General features: G+C 45.4%; 1 protein-coding gene across 26 annotated transcripts in view; it reads right to left on the bottom strand.

Annotated features, from left to right (window-relative positions):
- The window catches only part of MARK3 (microtubule affinity regulating kinase 3), a 117,633-nt gene extending 102,182 nt beyond the window's left edge, over positions 1 to 15,451 (bottom strand). For 15 of the 26 annotated variants that reach the window (XM_009428520.5, XM_009428522.5, XM_009428521.5 and 12 more), the window contains exon 1: positions 14,732 to 15,432. In XM_009428520.5, the coding sequence (XP_009426795.4) occupies positions 14,732 to 14,782 (51 nt within the window). In that variant the 5' untranslated portion in view covers positions 14,783 to 15,432. Of the gene's footprint in view, positions 1 to 14,731 lie in introns of all 26 variants that reach the window. The other 11 variants (XM_063793915.1, XM_063793918.1, XM_054665837.2 and 8 more) reach the window with 8 other exon arrangements.
- Positions 15,452 to 21,268: the final 5,817 nt, after the last annotated feature.

Genomic DNA, 21,268 nt, shown 5'->3' with positions numbered 1-21,268 from the left:
AGGGGTCATCCCACCTCAGCCTCCTTAGTAGCTGGTACTACAGGTGCGTACACCACACATGGCTGATGTTTTAATTTTTTGTAGAGATAGGATCTCACTATGTTGCCCAGGCTGATCTCAAACTCTGGCCTCAAGCAATCCTCCTGTCTTATTCTCCCAAAGTGCTGATATTACAGGTGTAAGCCACCATACCTGGGCTACTTTATAATATTTCATGGCAGACTATGCACATAATGGGTACTCAAAAGCTGCTGAGTTTAATTCTTATGGATTAAATGAGTCCTGATTCTTCTCCCTCCTGTGGAACTGAGCTGGTACCACTTCATCCACCATGAAAACTAGAATATGTAACTGCTACTGAAAATAATGCTGAATACAGCCAAAGACATGAGATTTCCTTCTTCAAGAAGTTGAACACGTGTTTAGGGAGACCACACTGGCCAAATACTTGTTTTCCCAAACTTCTCTGCAGCTAGAGATAGCCATCTGGCTTAGTTCTGGCCAGTTCTCATTAGTTAAAGTCTACTAGGTGGCAATGTAGTAGGGGGTAGGGGTTGGTAATGCCTTTGTTTATCATAAAAGGGGAGGCCGGGCACTGTGGCTCACACCTGTAATCCCAGCACTTTGGGAGGCCAAGGCTGGCAGATCACCTGAGGTCAGGAGTTTGAGACCTGCCTGGCCAACATGGTGAAACCCCATCTCTACTAAAAGTACAAAAATTAGCCAGGCATGGTGGCACATGCCTGTAATCCCAGCTACTCGGAAGACTGAGGCATGAGAATCGCTTGAACAAGGGAGGCGACAGTTGCAGTGAGCTGAGATTCCGCCACTGCACTCCAGCCTGAGTGACAGAAACTTCATCTCAATTAAAAAAAGGAGTGTGGGGGGGTAAGGACAGAGCTGCCAGTACAGTTCCTTCCTCCTTCCTTGAATGCAACCATGTAGCTGTAACTGTAAAACATTATCCTGTAGCTACAGGGTCTCAAACATGACAGAAAAGACAAAACTACCTTAAAATACCACCAAATCCAATATTACTGAACTGCTGATCCAAAGCTAGACGCTGCATACCTCCAAATTCCTTTCTTTCTTTCTTTTTTTTTTTTTGAGATGGAGTCTCGCTCTGTTGCCCCAGGCTGGAGTGCAGTGGCGCCATCTCGGTTCACTGCAAGCTCCGCCTCCCGGCTTCACGCCATTCTCTGGCCTCAGCCTCCCGAGTAGCTGGGACTACAGGTACCTGCCACCGTGCCCGGCTAATTTTTGTCGTATTTTTAGTAGAGACGAGGTTTCACCGTGGTCTCGATCTCCTGACCTTGTGATCCACCTGCCTTGGCCTCCCAAAGTGCTGGGATTACAGGCGTGAGCCACCGCACCCTACCCCAAATTTCTTTTTGGAGAAAAACAAACCCCTATTTGTTTAGGGCACTGTGTTAGGTCTTTGTGACGTTCAGCCAAAGCACTACTAACTGACATAGGGGCCATATCAACTCAAAGCAATAAGAAAAATGGGAATGTGCTCCATTTTGTTTTACATATTAGTTCTTAATTTTGCCCACATATAAAAGAACCATGAATTGTAAATCACTGTATAATCAGAAGACAAATTAAAACATTTCTTAGACACATTTTTAAAATCTTTTTAAAAAATCCTTGCCGGCAGGAAGTCCGTAAAAAAATTTTTTAACATCAATATGGTTCCAGAATAGTTTTGCCCTTGTATCTACCAGGCAGAGAACCAACCTGAAATCTGAGAGGCCTACTTACGTACCTCCCACATGAGAAGAATCAGGTTTACAAGTTTAAAACAGCAACAACTTTACACTATGTTTCAAATCTTCCTGAACAGAACTTGATCCCTTCTGTAAAACACAAGAAGTGTGCCCTTACATGCGTTCTATTCCTTAAATCACAAGCCACCTACTTAACACATAGGTATGGTTTCCAAATGTTAAAAAACAAAAACAAAAACAAACTACAAAGCCAAGTTGTGACAATAAATGGCTATCCTCCAAGTATTTTGTACTTTAGAAATATTCACAAAGTCACGTTTCACTTTTGAAAGCAGCTAGGCAATTATTTCATTCAACACAGAAAAAGGATTTGATAAGATTGAACAATTTATAATTTAAAAACTCTTGGCCAGGCATGGTGACTCATGCTTGTAATCCCAGCACCTTCAGAGGCTGAGGCAAGAGGCTTGCTTAAACCCGGAAGTTTGAGACCTGCCTGGGCAAACATAGCAAGACCCTGTCTCTACCAAAAAGCCCCCACAAAATTCCTATAGCAAACTAGGATTAGAATGGGATGTCTGTCCTTGATTTGATAAAAATCACCAACCCCCCCAAAAAACAAGAATGCACCCAAAGCCAAGTAATGTATAAAGAGATTCTAAAAATCAGAAAGAAATACAAGTTAAAACCACAATGTAGTATCACCTTAGGCCTGTTAGATAGGGAAAAGGCAGAAAGCTCTGAAATGTTGGCAGAGAAACGGGAATACAGAAACTGTGGTGCACTATTGATGGAAGCAGCCATCTAGAAGAACAATCTGACATTTCCTGTGACCCATCAAGTCCATTCCAAGCTATATATCCCAAAGAAACTCTTACATTGCTCCATAAGGGGACATGCATGAAGATGTTGAAGCATTTTTTTTGTGGTAACAGAGTTGGAGAAAATTAACATGTGCACCTCTGGCGAGCAGACTGGTAAAATGTGGTAGATGCATACATCTCACTGCTATTCAGCAGTTAGATGCAATATATTAAGCGCACAGATGAGACATATGTAATATTTACATAAAGTAGCAAACATACCAAAATACACTATGTAAGAACACATACACATACTAAACACATTAAAACAGTAACGTGGGGTGGAGGGTAAGAGTAATGACATATGGAGACTAACAGGAATAGATAAAACAAGAAGATAGTCTCACATGTATCAAAGATAATGTGACTCTTCACAGCTGAATTTATGAGAAAGCATCTAAGAATATGAATAGGAAGGGGGAACTGTTATTGTCCCATAAATACAGTAAAATCTGTTTCACTTTTGAATAAAATAATTGTTACTGGTATAGTAGGTGAACTAATGTAATATGGTGAAAAATAATTTACTTGTCTAATCCTTAGAATAAAAAACTTGTAAGGCACAAGTTGTGGCTAAAAAAATGTTGATTCAGGCCAGGTGCGGTAGCTCACGCCTGTAATCCCAGCACTTTAGGAGGCTGAGGCAGGAGGATCACAAGGTCAGGAGTTCGAGACCAGCCTGGCCAATATGGTGAAACCCCATCTCTACTAAAAATTAAAAAATCAGCCAGGCATGGTGGCGGGTGCCTGTAGTCCCAGCTACTCAGAAGGCTGAGGCAGGAGAATCGTTTGAACCTGGGAGGCGGAGGTTGCGGTGAGCCGAGATCGCGCCACTGCACTCCAGTCTGGGTGACAGAGTGAGACTTCATCTCAAAAAAAAAAAAAAAAAAAGTTTATTCAGTAACTTTCGGCTAGTCAACTATATGGTAGGCATTAGCAGGGAATAAAAGAAATAGAAAAGTGTGGTGTCAAACCTTCAAGGCACTCATGATATACACGGGGTGCTAACGGGGGAATAGCAACTGAAACAAGGGGCAATTCCTGCCCCAAGAGAAAATCAGAGTGAATACTCTAATGCTGTCCAATAGGTGTATAATGTGACATACATATGTAATTTTCAATTTTCTAGTAGCTCCATTAAAAAATGTAAAAAGAAACATATTTAATACGTTACATTAAATACCATTTTATTTAACTCAATATACCCCCCAATATTTCAATGCATAATATAAAAAGGCTTTATATCCTATTTTTGAAATACTGTCTTTGAACTGGTTTATCTTTTATACTTACAGAACACCTAAATTCAAACTAACCACGTTTCAAGTGCTTGGTAGCCCCACATGTGGCGAGTTGCTACTGTGCTGGATAATGCAGCTCTAGGCACCCAAAGGACATGATCACATTTGGGTGAGATGAAGGAAAAAAGGTACCCCAAGATGTGAAGGGATGGAGTCCTCAAAGGGCAAGTAGGAGAGTTCTTATGAGAGATGAGGGACATCTCAGGCCAGGCACCACCCAAGAAGAGGTAAGAAAGCTTGGGTGAAAAGGGGAAACGCTACTCTACTACAACAACCCACCATTAGCCAAATTTACTGCCAATTTTTCAAGAAGCCTATCAATCTTAGTTTGTTATTTATAATAACAAGTACTAGTTAAATTTTAAAGACATGTATTGACATATGTAAACACCTAATCCAAGTCTGGTTATAAATCATGGCTGCATTTACTTCCCCTCCCTCTCCAAACTCCATTAATATGAAAGTAAAGGAAAAAAATATAAGGCATAAGGAAAAAAGCCACAAGACAAAGAAAATAAAAGTGGTAACAGATATACTTTCAGAAACTAAAAAAAGAAGGAAAATGACTTAACACATATAAGAAAGATTAATCCTAAGCCAGCTATGGAGATATTGGAAAATCCTGATTTGTATTATAGAACTCTCAAAAGGTTCAGGAACTGGTAGTACAAGTACCTCTAGAAGTGTGAGTGAAGTAAGCCTGAAACAAGAAGATCTATCAGTCTGTTAAATAACAGACCCCCTGGGTCTCCTCTCCCACTCAGGCAAAAAACTGGAGGTTCTTTAGAAAGGGCAAAATGGAAAGTCTCTGGGCTTGGGGACACAGGGCACAACTGAGGGCAGGGACACTGAAAACAAGCAGAGAAAGCAGAAAGCCACAGATCTTTCCTTCTGCCCTCTCCCGACTCAGCTCCCTGGAACATGGGCATTCTGTGCTTGCCTAGGCCAAGTGATAAGACAAAATATATTGGTATCAAGAGCACCACAAAGAAATAACAGTGTGTCCCACTGTTGTATTCAAGATCCATCCAAATGCACAAAACTTCCAATCAGCCTTAAATAAACAGAAAAATAAGCAAGACTCAAAATAGCATTCTCTCTCTCCAAATCGGAGTGTCAGATGCTATATAAGACAGAAAACAAAATTCTGAGGAAAAAGGGCATTCAGTCTAGAATTCTATATGCAGCCAAAATATCAATCAAGTATAAGAACAGAATAAAGATGTTTGCAGATATGAAAGGATTTTAAAAATTTACCTCTGAGCAACTTTCTCAGAAAATCACTGGAGGAACTGCTGCAATGAAACCTGGGAGTGAACCAAGAGGAAGAAAATGGATCGAACAGGAAAGGCAAAGGGAATCCCTAGGATATGGGTGAAGGGAGATCTCAGGATGACAACTATGCAGCAGAACAGACAGACAGAACACAAGGCCAGCCTGACAGAGATGAAAGTGACTGAATGCCTGATGAATCTGGCCACAGAGGAAATTGAGAAAGTGAAGTCATAAAAATCTAAGTAAACAAACAAAAAAACCAAGACACAACTTGAGATGATGTTATTCTCTTTTGATTTAAAAAAAAAAAAAAACCATGAGGCACAGCCGAGTGAATTTGTCCACAGTTAAATCTCACGACTAGTTTCAAATTCTAGTCTATAACTCTAAATTCTAATTTCTCCTTTTATATGTTGTTCCTTCTTTTTTGCTCCATCTTATGAGGTCCATTCTACCTCTTCAGAATCTTTATCTCAATCAGTCTTAGAGTCTCATTTTTGTCTTCCACTTTCAAGCCCAGACTCTTTCCATCACACATCCCTTCAGGAAAGTAGTGTAAGATTGTGGCCAGGCGCTGTGGCTCATGCCTATAATCCTAGCACTTTGGGAGGCCGAGGCAGGTGGATCACTTGAGGTCAGGAGTTCAAGACCAGCCTGGCCATGGTGAAACCCCGTTTCTACTAAAAATACAAAAATTAGCCAGGCGTGGTGGCGGGTGCCTGTAATCCCAGCTACTCGGGAGGCTGAGGCAGGAGAATCACTTGAACCCAGGAGGCAGAGGTTGCAGTGAGCCAAGATCATGCCACTGCACTCCAGCCTGGGCAACAGAGCAAGTCTCCATCACAAAAAAAGAAAAAAGACTAGGGTTATGTAAAATTCTATGAACAAAACCTGTGAATTCAACTTCCCTGATTTTATATTAAATTCTACCAATACAGATTTTTGTGTCAAATGTCCATACACAAACCCCACAATATTTAGGTCCAACAAAAAGCAAATGCCTATCAACAAGAAATACAGAAAAAACACCTGCTTTGTTTGAGCTTCAACACTGAACTTCAAGGTCCCACATAACCCACAGAAACAATGTCTTATCTAGTGCACACAGAAGTACACAAGACCAACCATAGTTGAGCAGCTTGAGTGGCTAGAGTGTAGTGCTAGCGAACTCTCGGCTGAAGACAAAGTTGGATGCCCCTCCCACCTCCAAAAAAAGGCCTTTTCTTTCAAAGCCAACTTCTGCCCTTCCAATTGTTCTGTACAAGCAGGTGCAGATGGGTGAGTACAAATTCCTTATTACTTTTGCAGACCAACTCCAAGCACAACCTTTAACTTCTTGTGTGAGACAGGACATTAAAGCTTCCCAGGTAAGAGATTTATTTTCTCCTTCATGTTTAATTTGAAATTTGAAAATGGATATGAGACAAATGAATTTTCTGCTTTAGTCCTCCCAGTGGTGATCAGAGGGTACTGCATTCCCTGACTCCTTTTTCTTTTTTAACCAAAGCCACAAGTCATGGAATATTCCCTGACTCTTACTAGGAATTTGTTCCAGCCCAGGAACAAATTCCAGGCATAAAATTTGGCTATATCTTAGAATAATAAAATGCAGGCCGAGCGCAGTGGCTCAAGCCTGTAATCCCAGCACTTTGGGAGGCCAAGGCAGGCGGATCACCCAAGGTGAGGAGTTTGAGACCAGCCTGGCTAACATGGTGAAACCCCATCCCTACTAAAAATACAAAAAAATTAGCTGGGCATGGTGGTGTGTGCCTGTAATCCCAGCTACTTAGGCTGGCAGGTGGAGGTTGCAGTGAGCCAAGGTCACGAGATTGCACTCCAGCCTGGCAACAAGAGTGAAACTCTGTCTCAAAAAAAAAAAAAAAAAAAAAAAAAGTAATAAAATGCAGAACAATCCTCTTTGCAATCAAATAGTTAATATTAATTTTTATTAGACTGTATAAGCCTCTATGTAATTACAATGTAAATCATGCACCATGTAAGTCTAAATAGTTATACAATGTATATATCATGAGCTACATAACTTAAATGACCAAAATTCTATTTACTGCAAATTTCAACCTTTACCTAATTTACATACATAAGATAAGGATGCTCAAATTGAAGTCTATAAGATCTTTCCCTGAAAACTGACTAAATATTTTCATGAATTCTTCAGAGATCAACTTTTTTTTTCTTTCTTAAGATACATAGTTTCACCATGTTGTCCAGGTGGACTGGAACTCCTGGCCTCAAGTGATCCTCTGGCCTTAGCCTCCTGAGTAGCTGAAACTATAGGCCAACTTTTTTCTGATAAGGCCCAAACAGCTTGATTCAACAGGTTGTGCTTAGAAGTTGACAAGCTGATTAAGCCGGGGCACAGTGGCTCACGCCTGTAATCCCAGCACTTTGGGAGGCCGAGGAGGGAAGTGGGAGGATCATGAGGTCAGGAGTTCCAGATCAGCCTGCCAACATGGTGAAACCCCATCTCTACCGAAAATACAAAAAAATTAGCTGGGCATGGTAACAGGCACCTGTAATCCCAGCTACTCGGGAGGCTGAGGCAGAATTGCTTGAAGCCAGGAGGCGCAGGTTGCAGTGAGCCGAGATCATGCCACTGCACTCCAGCCTGGGCAAGAAGAGTGAAACTCTGTCTCAAAAAATAAAATAAAATTTAAAAATTAGCTGGGCATGGTGGCGGGTGCCTGTAATCCTAGCTACCTGGGAGGCTGAGGCAGGAGAATCGCTTGAACCCGGGAGGCGGAGGTTGCAGCGAGCGAGATCGTGCCACTGCACTCCAGCCCAGGTAACAGTGCGAGACTCCGCCTCAGGAAATTAAAAAAAAAAAAAAAAAGTTAATTAAATAAAACCATATTACATATTTTAAATGAGATACTCTACAAAGTATTGCTGGCTGGTATACAGTTAAGTGATCACCAAATGGCAACTATTGTTATTTTCCAGAACCACAATTTTTAATAAACAGTTTTTTTTAAACTCGTGGAACCTGAAAACTCAATTAAATGGTCTGGAAATCTTCCTTTGATAGTCACAGTACAATCTAAAAGGAGTATAGTTTAGTTAGCAAGCCTTCACTGCACACTAAGGCAGTGATTTTTTTTTCTTAATAAATAAACATCAGAAATTCCTGCTATAGTGATTCTTAAGAGTGGTCCCCGGACCTAGAGCATCAACATCACCTGGCAACTTGTTAGAAATTCCAATTCTATGGGTAAAATCAAGGTCTAGGGGTAGGGCCCAGTGATCACGGTTCTAAAGCCCTTCAGGTGATTCTGATGTTTGCTTAAGTTTGAGTTACAGACTAGTTTCATAAAGCTCAGGCTGCTTTGTCCTGCAAGGAGCAGGAAATCCTAAAGAGCAGGAAAGCTATGTGTCCCAGGTATATGGCCTCTACAGCACCTAGCACAGTATCATACACACGGTAGGCATTCACACTTGCTGAATAGGTTAATTCAGTCTCACATAACCGACGACTGACTAGACAACAGCATCATCAGTTTCACAGAGGTCAGAAATCTGGGGGACTATTTGCATTAACTAATAATAAGTACATGATGCACACATATCAGTAACTGTTAAATAACTGGGAAAGCCCTGGGCCTCTGGTACTTTGGCCAATAACATTACCAGGCTTACAAAGTGTCATATCCTTTGAAATTAAGATGAAAAATATGTTTCTCATTTTGCCAGTATAGAAAAAGGATGTATCTGTGGCTCCATATAACTACAGAACATAAACTGAAATGCAAACTGTTTGGTTGCCTTTAAAAAGCATATTTTGACCAGGTACAGTGGCTCACGACTGTAATCCCAGCACTTTGGGAGGCCAAGGCGGGCGGATGACCTGAGGTCAGGAGTTTGAGAACAGCCTGGCCAACACGGCGAAACCCCATCTCTACTAAAAATACAAAAAAAAAAAAAAAAAAAAATAGCCAGGCATGGTGGCGGGAGCCTGTAATCCCAGCTACTCGGGAGGCTGCGCACGACAATCGCTTGAACCCGGGCGGCAGACGTTGGCAGTGAGCCAAGATTGCACCACTGCACTCCAACCTGGGCGACAGAGCAAGACTCCGTCTCAATTAAAAAAAAAAAAAAAGCATATTTGACATATCAGCCAACTATAATGTATGAATTCAAGCTGGATTCTAATTTGAACAGTTTAAAAATTAGAAATGTGAGAAAATTTAAATACTGCATATTTGATATTAAGAAAATATGATAAAAGTATTGCTTTTTTCTCAAAACAGGCTTTATCTCTTCTAAAAGCTTTAGAGAGGAAATGATACTGCATTTGCTTCTTCATTTATAAATGAAATAAGATTGGCCACTGAGCCGCGCTGTTGAGTACATGGGGGCTAAGTACATACCAGGGTTTCTCAACGCTGGCACTACTGACATTTTAGGCCGGGTAATTCTTTGCTGTGGAAGGCTGTCCTATGTACTGTAAAATGTTTAGTAGCATTCCTGGTCAGCCAAACCTTTCTCCAGCTGTGATAACCAAAGATGTCTTTAGACATTGTCAAATGTCCACTAGAGGGCAAAATCACCCTGTGGCTGAGAAGCACTGATAAATAACATTCTATTTTTAAAAATTTTCCTATAATAAAATATTTTAAAAAATAGTTTTGACTGAGTGTGGTGGCTCACACCTGTAATTCCAGTGCTTTGGGAGGCTGGGACAGGAGGACTGCTTGAGCCCAGGAGTTAGAGACCACCTTGGGCAATACAGGGAGATCCCATCTCTACGAAAAAATTAAAAATTAGCCATGCATGTGGTGGGGCACGCCTGTAGTCCCAGCTACTCAGGAGGCTGAGTCGGAAGGATTGCTTGAGCCCAAGAGGTCAAGGTTACAGCAAGCTGTGATTGCTCCACTGCACTCCAGCCTGGGTGACAGAGCGAGATACTGTCTCAAAATCAAAATAAAATCTACAGCAAGCTTGTCCAACCCACAGCCCTAGAGCTGCATGCAGCCCACCACAGCTTTGAAAGTGACCCAACACAAATTCATAAACTTTGTTAAAACACTGTGAGATTTTTTTTGCAGTTTTTTTAAAGCTTATCAGCTATTGTTAGTGTTAGTGTATTTTATCTGTGGCCCAAGACAATTCTTCCAATGTGGCCCGGGGAAGCCAAAAGATTGGACACCCCTGATCTACAAGCTTAAAAAAAAAAGTTTTAGAAATACTCTATGTACAGGTACAACTACATCTCCTTGTGGAGCCTAAGCTAGAGATCTGGGGCCCAGTAGAGGCTTTGCTACTAAATAGTTAGTGGTCTCCTGTCATTACTAGCAGCCTTTGTCACCTCTCTGAGTCTCAGCAACCTCACTGGATCAGATTGAGTAGTTCTTTTGAGCTATAACACGATGCAGCAACAGTGAACTTTTTTTTTGAGATGGAGTCTCGCTCTGTCGCCCAGGCTGGAGTGCAGTGGCGCCATCTCGGCTCGCTGCAAGCTCCGCCTCCCGGGATCACGCCATTCTCCTGCCTCAGCCTCCCAAGTAGCTGGGACTACAGGCACCTGCCACCACGCCCGGCTAATTTTTTATATTTTTGGTAGACACAGGGTTTCACCGTGTTAGCCAGGATGGTCTCGATCTCCTGACCTCGTGATCTGCCCGCCTCGGCCTCCCAGAGTGCTGGGATTACAGGTGTGAGCCACCGCGCCCGGCCTTTTTTTTTTTTTTTTTTTGAGACGGAGTGTCCCTCTGTCGCCCAGGCTGGAGTGCAATGGCTTGATCTCAGCTCACTGCACTCTCCGTCTCCAGGGTTCAAGCGATTCTCCAGCCTCAGCCTCCCAAGTAGCTGGGATTACAGGTGCCCGCCACCTCGCCCGGCTAATTTTTGTATTTTTAGTAGAGACAGGGTTTTGCCATCTTGGTCAGGCTGGTCTCGAACTCCTGACCTCAGATGATCCACCTGCCCCGGCCTCCCAAAGTGCTGGGATTACAGGCGTGAGCCACTGCACCTGGCCAACAGTAAACTTTTATATACCCATTCACTAAGGGTGGACATTAATATTTGGAAATCAAACAAAAACAAATTAGTGTACAAGGATGAAGATAATATTTATGTTGCAAGTTGTCTGCTCTTTTTTTTTTTTTGGAGACAGAGTCTTACTCTGTCTCCCAGGCTGCAGTGCAGTGGCATGATATCGGCTCACTGCAACCTTCGCCTCTTGTGTTCAAGTGATTCTCCCACGTCAGCCTCCTGAGTAGCTGGAATTACAGGCATGCACCACCGCACCTGGCTAATTTTATTTTATTATTATTTTTTTTGAGATGGAGTCTGGCTCTGTCGCCCAGGCTGGAATGCAGTGGCCCGATCTCGGCTCACTGCAAGCTCTGCCTCCCAGGTTCATGCCATTCTCCTGCCTCAGCCTCCCGAGTAGCTAGGACTACAGGTGCCTGCCACCACGCCCGGCTAATTTTTCGTATTTTTAGTAGAGACAGGGTTTCACCATGTTAGCCAGGATGGTCTCGATCTCCTGACCTCGTGATCCGCCAGCCTCAGCCTCTCAAAGTGCTGGGATTACAGGCATGAGCCACCACACCCGGCCTGCCTTTTCTTAGTCTTGATCTAATAAGCAACATTCTTATCACAGTTATATACAATTATTTAAAATTTAAATAAGATTCCTGGGATAAGCACAATAAACAGTATTTTTACAGAATACTAAAAGAAAACTGTTCTAGTCACAATAGCCAAAAATGTCCATCACTGGTGAGTGGATTAAAAAAAATTGTGGCACATCCAAACAAGGAAATACTTACTCAGCAATAAAAAGGAATGAACTACTGATACACATTCAAATAAATCTCAAAAGCACTACTCTAAGTGAAAGAAGACACAAAAGATTATTTACTCTGTGACTCCATTTACATAGTATCCTAGAAAAGGCAAAACTACAGGGACAGAAAGCAGATCAGTGGTTACCCAGGGGCTGAGAAAGGGAGAGGGCACTGACTATACAGGGCCATAAGGGACCTTTCTGGCAATGGAAGTGTTCTACATCTTGATTGTGATAGTGGTTACATAACTATATGCTTGTCAAAATTCACCAAACTGTATACTTAAAACAGATGAACATTACATCTCAACAAACCTAACTTTAAGAAAAAAGGTTCTCAACAGAATGAGAGCTCCCATTCATTCTTGTACATTCACCACTCAATTGGCAGGAAGTCTAATACTTAGCAGTGCAGTAATGTAGGTAATTAATATGGTCTATACCTGAGTTGTAACACTGACACAAGGGCTCCACACTGTGAAAGCTACACAGCTCCTTCCAGAACATGCCAATGCAAGAGTTAAAAATGTAACAGGGCATGGTAAATTAATGCAACGATATGTGATAAACTTGATTTTTAAAAAAAGTCAAAAATTCATTTTAAATACACTACATGGCTGGGCGTGGTGGCTCACGCCTGTAATCCCAGCACTTTGGGAGGCTGAGGCGGGAGGATCACCTGAAGTCGGGAGTTTGAGACCAGCACGACCAACATGGAGAAACCCCGTCTCTACTAAAAATACAAAATTAGCCGGGAGTGGTGGCACATGCCTGTAATCCTGGCTACTCCGGAGGCTGAGGCAGGAGAATCACTTGAACCTGGGAGGTGGAGGTTGCAGTGAGCCGAGATCATGCCACGGCACTCCAGCCTGGGAGACAGAGCCAGACTCCATCTCAAAAAAGAAAGAAAGAAAAAAGACCCATTTGAAATCCTTCATTATCACAAATCTGCTATGACTGTTTTTGGCTTCAGTTTAGAAAGCATGGAGCTCCTACTCTGGTTCAATGTAAGGTTTTGCTTCTCTGAGTGAAGATCAATGATCAAAACTAATCAGTTGGGCACACTGGCTCATGCCTGTAATCTCAGCACTTTGGGGAGCCGAGGCGGGTGGATCACATGAGGCCAGGAGTTCTAGACCAGCCTGGCCAACATGGTGAAACCCTGTCTCTACTAAAAATACAAAAATTAGCCGGGCGTGGTGGTGCACGCCAGTAATCCCAGCTACTCGGGAGGCTGAGGCATGATAATCACTTCAGCCTGGGAGGTGGAGGCTGCAGTGAGCCAAGATCGCACCACTGCACTCCAGCCTGGGAGACAGTCTCGGTCTGTCTCAAAAAATAAATAAATAAATAAATAAATAAGCTTTCTTTAAAAGGACTATAAGGAAATTAGTACCCTGACTCACCTAGTCTAAGAGTTTCTATTACTCACTCTTTATATAATTTTCTAATCTATCTCAGGTGGAGAAAGGTACATCACTGTTCTACTTACTCAGGGCCACAGAGCATTAAATATTGTATACTAATATGCTACAGGGATGCTTTAGGCTATGGTTTACGTTTACGGATTAAATTATCAAACAGCTATCCAGCAAACAAGCGGCATTTTTGAAGATCAAAATGAAAGCATTAACTCCACTAGGCCACAACATCTCAGGACATTACTGAAAGCATGAAAACACTCAAAGCGAGGAAGCATTCCCTAAGAGAAGACATTTCGTGCCAGCAATTACCTCATAACACTTTTAATGAAAGGCCAGTGAAGTTTCTTTACAAATTATTTACTAGATGTTTTACAGAATATAGGCAACAACTAGATTGAAACACTTTTGAACCCAGTGTTAGAGGAGAGTTCAGAAAACGAACAGAGTCAAACGTTTCTTCAATCGAATTTCTACTGCAAGTTCTCATTCTCTAGCAATGCTGTTCCTGGCATTTTGTAGTTTCACATGAACAAAATCAAAGGTTCCTTTTATAAAACCATAGCCTGTGAGCGCTGAAAGGGACCTAAGAGCTCATCTAAGCCAATCTCTTTTTAGGAAGGAGGACAGCGAAGCCCCCAGCGGGTGTCCCTCAGCTAGGCAGTGAGTGGCAGAGCACAGCTTCACTATACATCTGCTTTTCTGCTTTTCAAAATGTTTAACCAACTCCTTCAAAAAAGATTTGTATGGAAAGGAAACTGCCTTAATAAAGGCTGCGCGCTAGTGTTTTTGGAATTCCTAAGGGGACCGCAAAGATCCCTCAGTGGACACTTAGTGACTGTGATTAAATTTAGTTCCAGACCATCTTAAAGAGCGAGACCGCCCACTTGACCCAATCGATTACTCTTACTCAGCACCGGTAACATATGTTATTAATGTGACAGTCTCTCAAGAACTGCCTGACCAAGTTAAAAGCAGAGTTCGGTTAAAATAAGCGCTGACCACTGCAGTGATCTGACACACACATTTGCACAATCCATTGCGCGGCAACCTGGCCTCTCAAAGCACCGATCCGTAACGCTGCAACTCCTGGGCTTTATTAACCGACTAGACTGCCGGCATAATCGATATACTTCGCAGACCCGCCCGCGAACAGCGGGACAGGGCAGACTTCTGGAGGAAACGGTCCGACCTGGCTGCCTCTTGGGTGACTACGGCCTGCCCTCTATTTCCAGAGCGTTCGGCTGGGGGGAACACCCGACTGCAAGGCACTGCCCGAGGAGCACGAATGCCACCCCGAAGGTCCGCCAACTACAACGCCCAGGTTACTTACGTTTTCAGTGTCTCGTTCATTCACCGTTGGCAATGGGGTCCTAGTGGACATTTTACTGCACTTTAATTCTGCACAATGCGAGGGTGAAAACAAAACAGCACAGCCCTAGGAGGCCGGCGACCAGCGTCCTCGAGTCCACGGCAGTTCTGAAAAGGCGCCGTGGGGAGAGCGGCTCCCTTCCCCCTACGGCCGTCTAGATCCCGGGCCTGGCCCGGGCCGTCCCCCGGCGGGTCCCGGGGCTCATTCTCTCCCTGCCTCGGCGGCCGAGGCGAGGAGACCGGGAGGGCGGCAGTGGCGGAGCCGAGCCTGCGGGCGGCGGGCTGCGCTTCGGCCCGCCGGCGTCCCCTTGCCTCAGGGCGCCCCGCGATCCTGGGCCCCCTCAGCTCCTTCTCCACTCCCTCCCGTCGCACCGCGAATTTCAGCTCGCGGGCCTCCACACAGCGCCGCCGGCGGCGCCTGAAAAAGAGGAGGCGGAGGAGGATGTGAAGGAAGTGGAGCGCAAGACAGGCCGCCGCGGGCTGTGGGCGCCGACCATGGAGCGGGCTGCGGAGGAGGCGCCTGCGCCCGACTGCTTCTCCCTCTCTAGCGAGCTTGCTGCCTCAGCCTCCGCCCTGCTGGCCGCCGCTGCCGCCGCCGCACCCCGGCACCTCGGAGCCTTACGGAGCCAAGATGGCCGCCCCTCGGCTTCCTCTGCTGCCTCCGGCTGCCGGAAGTGACGACAGGCCGCCACCCGGAGTCCCGCCAATCAGCATGGCCTGAGAAAGCCGGCCCGGCTGTTGTTGCTAGGGGCGACTTGGTCCAGACCCCGCCGCGGGGGCGGTGCAGAGGGCTGGATAGTGCTGGTCCGGTCTCCGCTGACTCCCGCGGGCTGCGGGTTCCTCCTGTCCCGAGCGCGCCGGCAACCGCGAAAGAGCCGAGAAACGGCTCTGGGCGACAGCCAGAGCCCTCCCGCTGAGTTGGCATTTACACACTACAGGCCTGGGTTGGCTGGATTACAGATCGAGAGCCTATTGTGCGCAAAAGTTGCGGTTGCATCCCTGGGACTGCGCTGCACCGAATGGAGCCCCAGCATTAATTAATGACAGGGCCGGGGCTACGGGAAGGCGCCGGGCTCTTGCATCCTTAACTGTGACCCGGGAGTCAGGCTCTCGCCAACAAACCTTCCCGTCTCCGGATCTGAGCAGCTGCGGGCTGGGCGCGGACCCTGAGGGCAGCAGGCGCCTCTTGCCCTCAAGGAGCTGGTGGTCAGACGGGTGACAGACCCGGACCCAGCTAAATGCCATCCGGATGGAAGAGTGCAATAACGAGGGTGGCACAAAGGGGATGGGGTCGGGGGCGAAATGAATCTGTAGAGGACCCCAGGAACCAGCTTCCAAATGCCTGTAGGGGGTTTATAAGCAGGCTTTTCTTACAGTCAGTGCGTTGCTGCTGGAAGACTGGAAGCATCTCTGGGTGCCAGCCTCGGGCCAGGCTCGGTAGATGCCTGCAGGCTGGAACACTGGAAATGCTACCTGACCTGGAAGCCTTCCTTGCCCATTCACCTCTTCACGTGCTCGGTGCCTCTACTCAGCTCCTGGCCAGCGGTGGATGGAATCCATGGGTGCAGGGTCCGAAGAGGGAGAGTAGTGTGAGATGGGGGTGACAGGAACTGTTACCGAGAGTCGAGTCTACCTTGTGGGTTCATGACATTTGTTACCTCATTTAGCCTCAGGGTAACCCTATGAGATGGGCAGACACACATGCGATCCGAAGTCTAGACAGGTACAGTGACTTGGCTAAAGTACACAGGTTGGTTAGCGACAGAGCTGGGATTCTAACCTAGTTCCCAAAGCTTGGATAATAGGTAAGCCCTTGTAGTGGGTGGCTATGTCATGCTTGCTTTCCCTTTGGTCCGTTGGCATCCCAACTGTCTTGCTATGTTTGAGACATTTCTTGCTCCACGAAATATATGTTTGTTGTTGTTGTTGTTGTTGTTGTTGTTTTGGGACGGAGTTTTGCTCTGTCGCCCAGGCTGGAGTGCAGTGGCGCGATCTCCACTCACTGCAAGCTCCACCTCCCGGGTTCACGCCATTCTCCTGCCTCAGCCTCCCGAGTAGCTGGGACTGCAGGTGCCCACCACCATGCCTGGCTAATTTTTTTTGCGTTTTTGGTAGAGATGGGGTTTCACCGTGTTAGCCAGGATGGTCTCGATCTCCTGACCTTGTGATCTGCCCGTCTCGGCCTCCCAAAGTGCTGGGATTACAGGCGTGAGCCACTGCGCTCGGCCAAATATATGTATCTTTAAACGCCAGATTCACTCCCAGAGAGGCCAGAGGCTCCCAATGTTAAAACACCTGAGGACTAAGGTAACACTCAGGGCTCCCATCTAACCCTCAGAGAGGAATGCTCAGGGGGCCAAGAGTGGTTCTATTTAAAATGTGAATAGGGGCCGGGCGCGGTGGTTCACGCCTGTAATCCTAACACTTTGGGAGGCCGAGGTGGGCGGATTGCCTGAGCTCAGGAGTTTCAGACCAGCCTGGCCAACATGGTGAAACCCCATCTCTGCTAAAATACAAAAAATTAACCAAGCATGGTGGTGTGTGCCTGTAGTCCCAGCTACTAAGGAGGCTGAGGCGAGAGAATCTCTTGAACCTGGGAGGCGGAGTTGAAGTGAGCGAAGATCAGCCCACTGCACTCCAGCCTGAGCAACAGAGCAAGACTGCGTCTCAAAAAACAAAATAAAGTAAAATAAAATGTGAATAGGGAGATGGCATGCACATCTGTAATCCCAGCTACTTGGGAGCCTGAGGTGGGAGGGTCACTTGAGCCCGGGAGTTGGAGACCAGCCTGGGCAACAGAGTGAGACCTTGTCTCTACAAAAACTTAAAAAAAAAAAAAAAAAAAAAGGCAGAAGGATGATGCCCACTGCACTCCTGCCTGGGAGACAGAGCAAGAACATGCCTCAAAAATAAATAAATAAGTAAATAAATAAATAAAGTTATTCTCTTTCTCCTTCTGGCCAAGAGGAGTTAGTGGAATTCCATTAGTTAAATGTGTGCTTCACACACTTCAACTGCAATGTTGGTTATGATAAGACGGGGTGAGCATAAGTGTTGTGGGAGACCCAAGCAGGGACATTTAGCTCAACTCGGGGGTTTGGATCAGGGAAGGCTTCCTGGGGGAGAGGATGTTTATGCTGAGTCTAAAAGCATGAGCAGAGTTAGCTGTGGGAGGATGGGTAGAAAGGACAGTTCAAGCAGAAGGATGGCCTGATGAGCACCGCAATGAGAAGCCACACGGTGGGTCTGGGTAAATATCAGGAGAGTGAGCGGTGAGAAGTGAGACTGCCGGAGAAGGCCGGAGCCAGGCAGGGTTTGGACAGAGCATGGCACCTGGTTCTGCATCCCATCCTGATGACAGTTGGGAAAACACCCCAGAAAGGGTTTCAGCCGCAGGCAGAAGCTGCGAGAAAGTGTATGGGAAGTTCAGAACAGTCCCCATTGGCCAGAGAAGTAGCTGGGGGAGGAGGTTGCCACCCAGATGCTTTTCTCACCCAAGCCACATATGAAATAATGAGTCAGCGAATGCCAAAAGTTAGGAAATGAAGATAATAGTACTTAACTCAAGATGCTTCTGGGTTTTGTAAAAGCTAGAATTAAATGCCTTGAACTTTTCCTTGTACTTATGTTAAATGACATCATGACACTATAAAGAGTGGGAGATGGGTGTGTGTGTTTCTTTTTTCTTCTTTCTTTCTTTCTTTCTCTTTCTCTCTTTCTTGCCCTGCCTGCCTGCCTTTTTCTCTCTTTCCTCCCTCCCTCCCTCCCTTCCTCTCTCTTTTTCCCCTTCCTTCCTTCCTTCCTCCCTCCCTCCCTCCCTTCCTTCCTTCCTCCCTCCCTCCCTCCCTCCCTTCCTTCCTTCCTTCCTTTGTTGTTGCTTGACCCAGACAGGGTCTTGCTCTCTTGTCCAGGCTGGGGCACCGTGGTGTGATCATAGCTCACTGCAGCCTTGAACTCCGGGGCTCAAGTGATTCTTTGCCTCAGCCTCCTGAATAGCTAGGACTACAGGTATGCACCACCACACCTAGGTAATTTATTTTTAGAGACCAAGTCTTGCCCAGACTGAACTTCCGGCCTCAAGCAACCCTCCCATCTCTGCCTCCCAAGGTGCTGGGATTACAGGTGTGATCCACTGTGCCTAGCCACCTGGGTGTGTGAATTACAAGCAAAAAAGAAAAGGAGAGGAAGAGAAGAAAGAGTAAAGTATTGTTCTGTCCAAAGGACTCTCTGTGGCCCAGAATTATGTGCATCTATGGTCTGGAAGGAATAGAGAGGAGGGTTTGGAAGTTGTCTTTGGAATGCCTTCTTCAATCCCTTTTCATATTTCTTGTTTCCTGTCTTCATATTAAAATAGTTTCTACCTTGGGGCCCCAAGCTGAAAAGATATAACTAAATTTACTAAGATGTATATGTGCATAAGCAGTACTTACTTTCATGGCAAGAAGGAAGGCACCATGAGACATCAGAAGCTGGAGATAATCTAGCCCTACTGTGTCCCTGTGGGACAGACGAGAAACTGAGTCTCAAAGCCATTAGAATAGCTGCTACCAAAAAAGCAGAAAATAACAAATTTTGGCAAGAACGTGGAGAAATTGGAAACTGTGCACTGTTGGTGGGGATGTAAAATGGTGCAGCTTCTATGGAAAGCAGTATTATGCTTCTTGAAAAAAATTAGAAATAGAATTACCATAGGATCTAATAATCCCACATCCAGATAGATACCCAAAAGAATTGAAAACACAGTCTCAAGGAAATATCTGCACAGTCATGTTCATGGCAGCATTATTCACAATAGCTAAAATGTGAAAGCAAACCAAGTGTCCATCCATAGATGAATGGCTAAACAAAATGTGGTATGTCCATACAATGGAATATTATTCAACCTTAAAAAGAGGGGAAATTCTGACATTAGCTACAACACAGATGAAACTTGAGGACATTATGATGAGTGAAATAAGTGAAACACAAAAGGACAAATTCTGTATGATCCCTCTTCTATGAGTTACCTGGAGCAGTCAAATGTATTGAGACAGAAAGCAGAATGGTGGTGCCAGTGGGGAGGAGGAAATAGAGAGTTCTTGCTTAATAGGCAGAGTTTCCGTTTGGAAAGAAAAGAGACATGAGGACGGATTGCACAACAGTATGAATGTACTCAATGCCACTAAACTGTACACTTAAAAATGGTTAAGATGGTTTTATGTTATATGTTTTTACCACAATTTTATTTATTCATTTTTGAGATAGGGCCTCACTTTGTCACCCAGGCTGGAGTGCAGTGGCACAATCACAGCTCACTGCAGCCTCAAACTTCGGGGCTCAAGTGATCCTCCTGCCTTAGTTTCCAAAGTAGCTGGGTCCACAGGCATGTACCACCATGCCTAGCTAATTTTTTGTATTTTTTTTTTTTTGTATAGATGAGGGTTTGCCATTTTGCCCAGGTTGGTCTCGAACTCCTGGCCGCATGCAATGCTCCCACCTTAGCCTCCCAAAGTGCTGGGATTACAGGCAGGAGCCACTATACTCAGCCTGCAATTTTAAAAACAAATAAAGAAATGAAGTCAAAGCTTCAGAAGCTTTGTCTGAAGCTGCACAACTAGTTAGCAACAGAGCCAGAAGGGGGGCCCAAATCTCCCAAGCTCCAGCAGACGCCCCCCATATACACTATCACCAGAAAGTATCTGGGTCCCCGATGGCAGCTTCAAGCACCTGCACCAGCAGTGAGATTGCCATCCTCCTGATTTCTTCTGCAAAAAAAATAAGCACCTGCTTGTTGCACCCACTACAGTTGGGTTGTGTGTTACTCACTGCCTAGCTTGATCCTAACCAGTACCATCATGCTAAGTGTCACATCTGCTGATCCACAGGCCTGTGCTGTCTGCACCACATCTAGTTTGGACGAACGTGGAAAGGCTGCTGCAGGCTCGTCACCCCATCACAGCCCTCACAAACACAACTCCTCTACCAGAGAGTGGGAACCACTGGGACCCAGGAGCCATTCCTCAGTGTGTGTGTGTGTGTGTGTGTGTGTGTGTTTGTACGCAGATATGTTGCAGACCAAGAGCTGAACACTGAGAATATGTAAAGCCACAGAGATGGAGAAAAGCAGACTGTGATAATTATGAGACATTGCAGTCATCATGCTTGGTGAGGGGAAAGAGGAGGGGCCGGGCAGTAGGTGTTCCTGGGACATTCCAGGTAGGCCCCAGATGCTTTGAGTCTTTGGGAAATATGAGGTCCATTTGGACTCCATGCCAGGCTGCTCCCCCCACACCGGGGATGAGGGCAGACAAGCTGCTATTCTTTTAATTTACCCTCCAGTCCCCTTCTTCACTCCAGCAGGGTCCTGTTGCCCTCTGTGAGCCCTGCTTCAAGGCCCAGAAGGCACCCCAGGAATTCTCACTTCCAAGATTGTGTTCCTGCCATTCACCCACCTGGAAAGGCTCCCCTGCCTGCCCAAAGCCTCCCTGCTGTTATGCAGCCATCCTCTCATCCTGTCCTC

Source organism: Pan troglodytes, chromosome 15 (genome assembly GCF_028858775.2).
Source record: "Pan troglodytes isolate AG18354 chromosome 15, NHGRI_mPanTro3-v2.0_pri, whole genome shotgun sequence".
NCBI lineage: Eukaryota > Metazoa > Chordata > Mammalia > Primates > Hominidae > Pan > Pan troglodytes.
The sequence above is the reverse complement of the archived record's forward strand: the minus strand, read 5'-3'. Positions and strand labels throughout refer to the sequence as shown.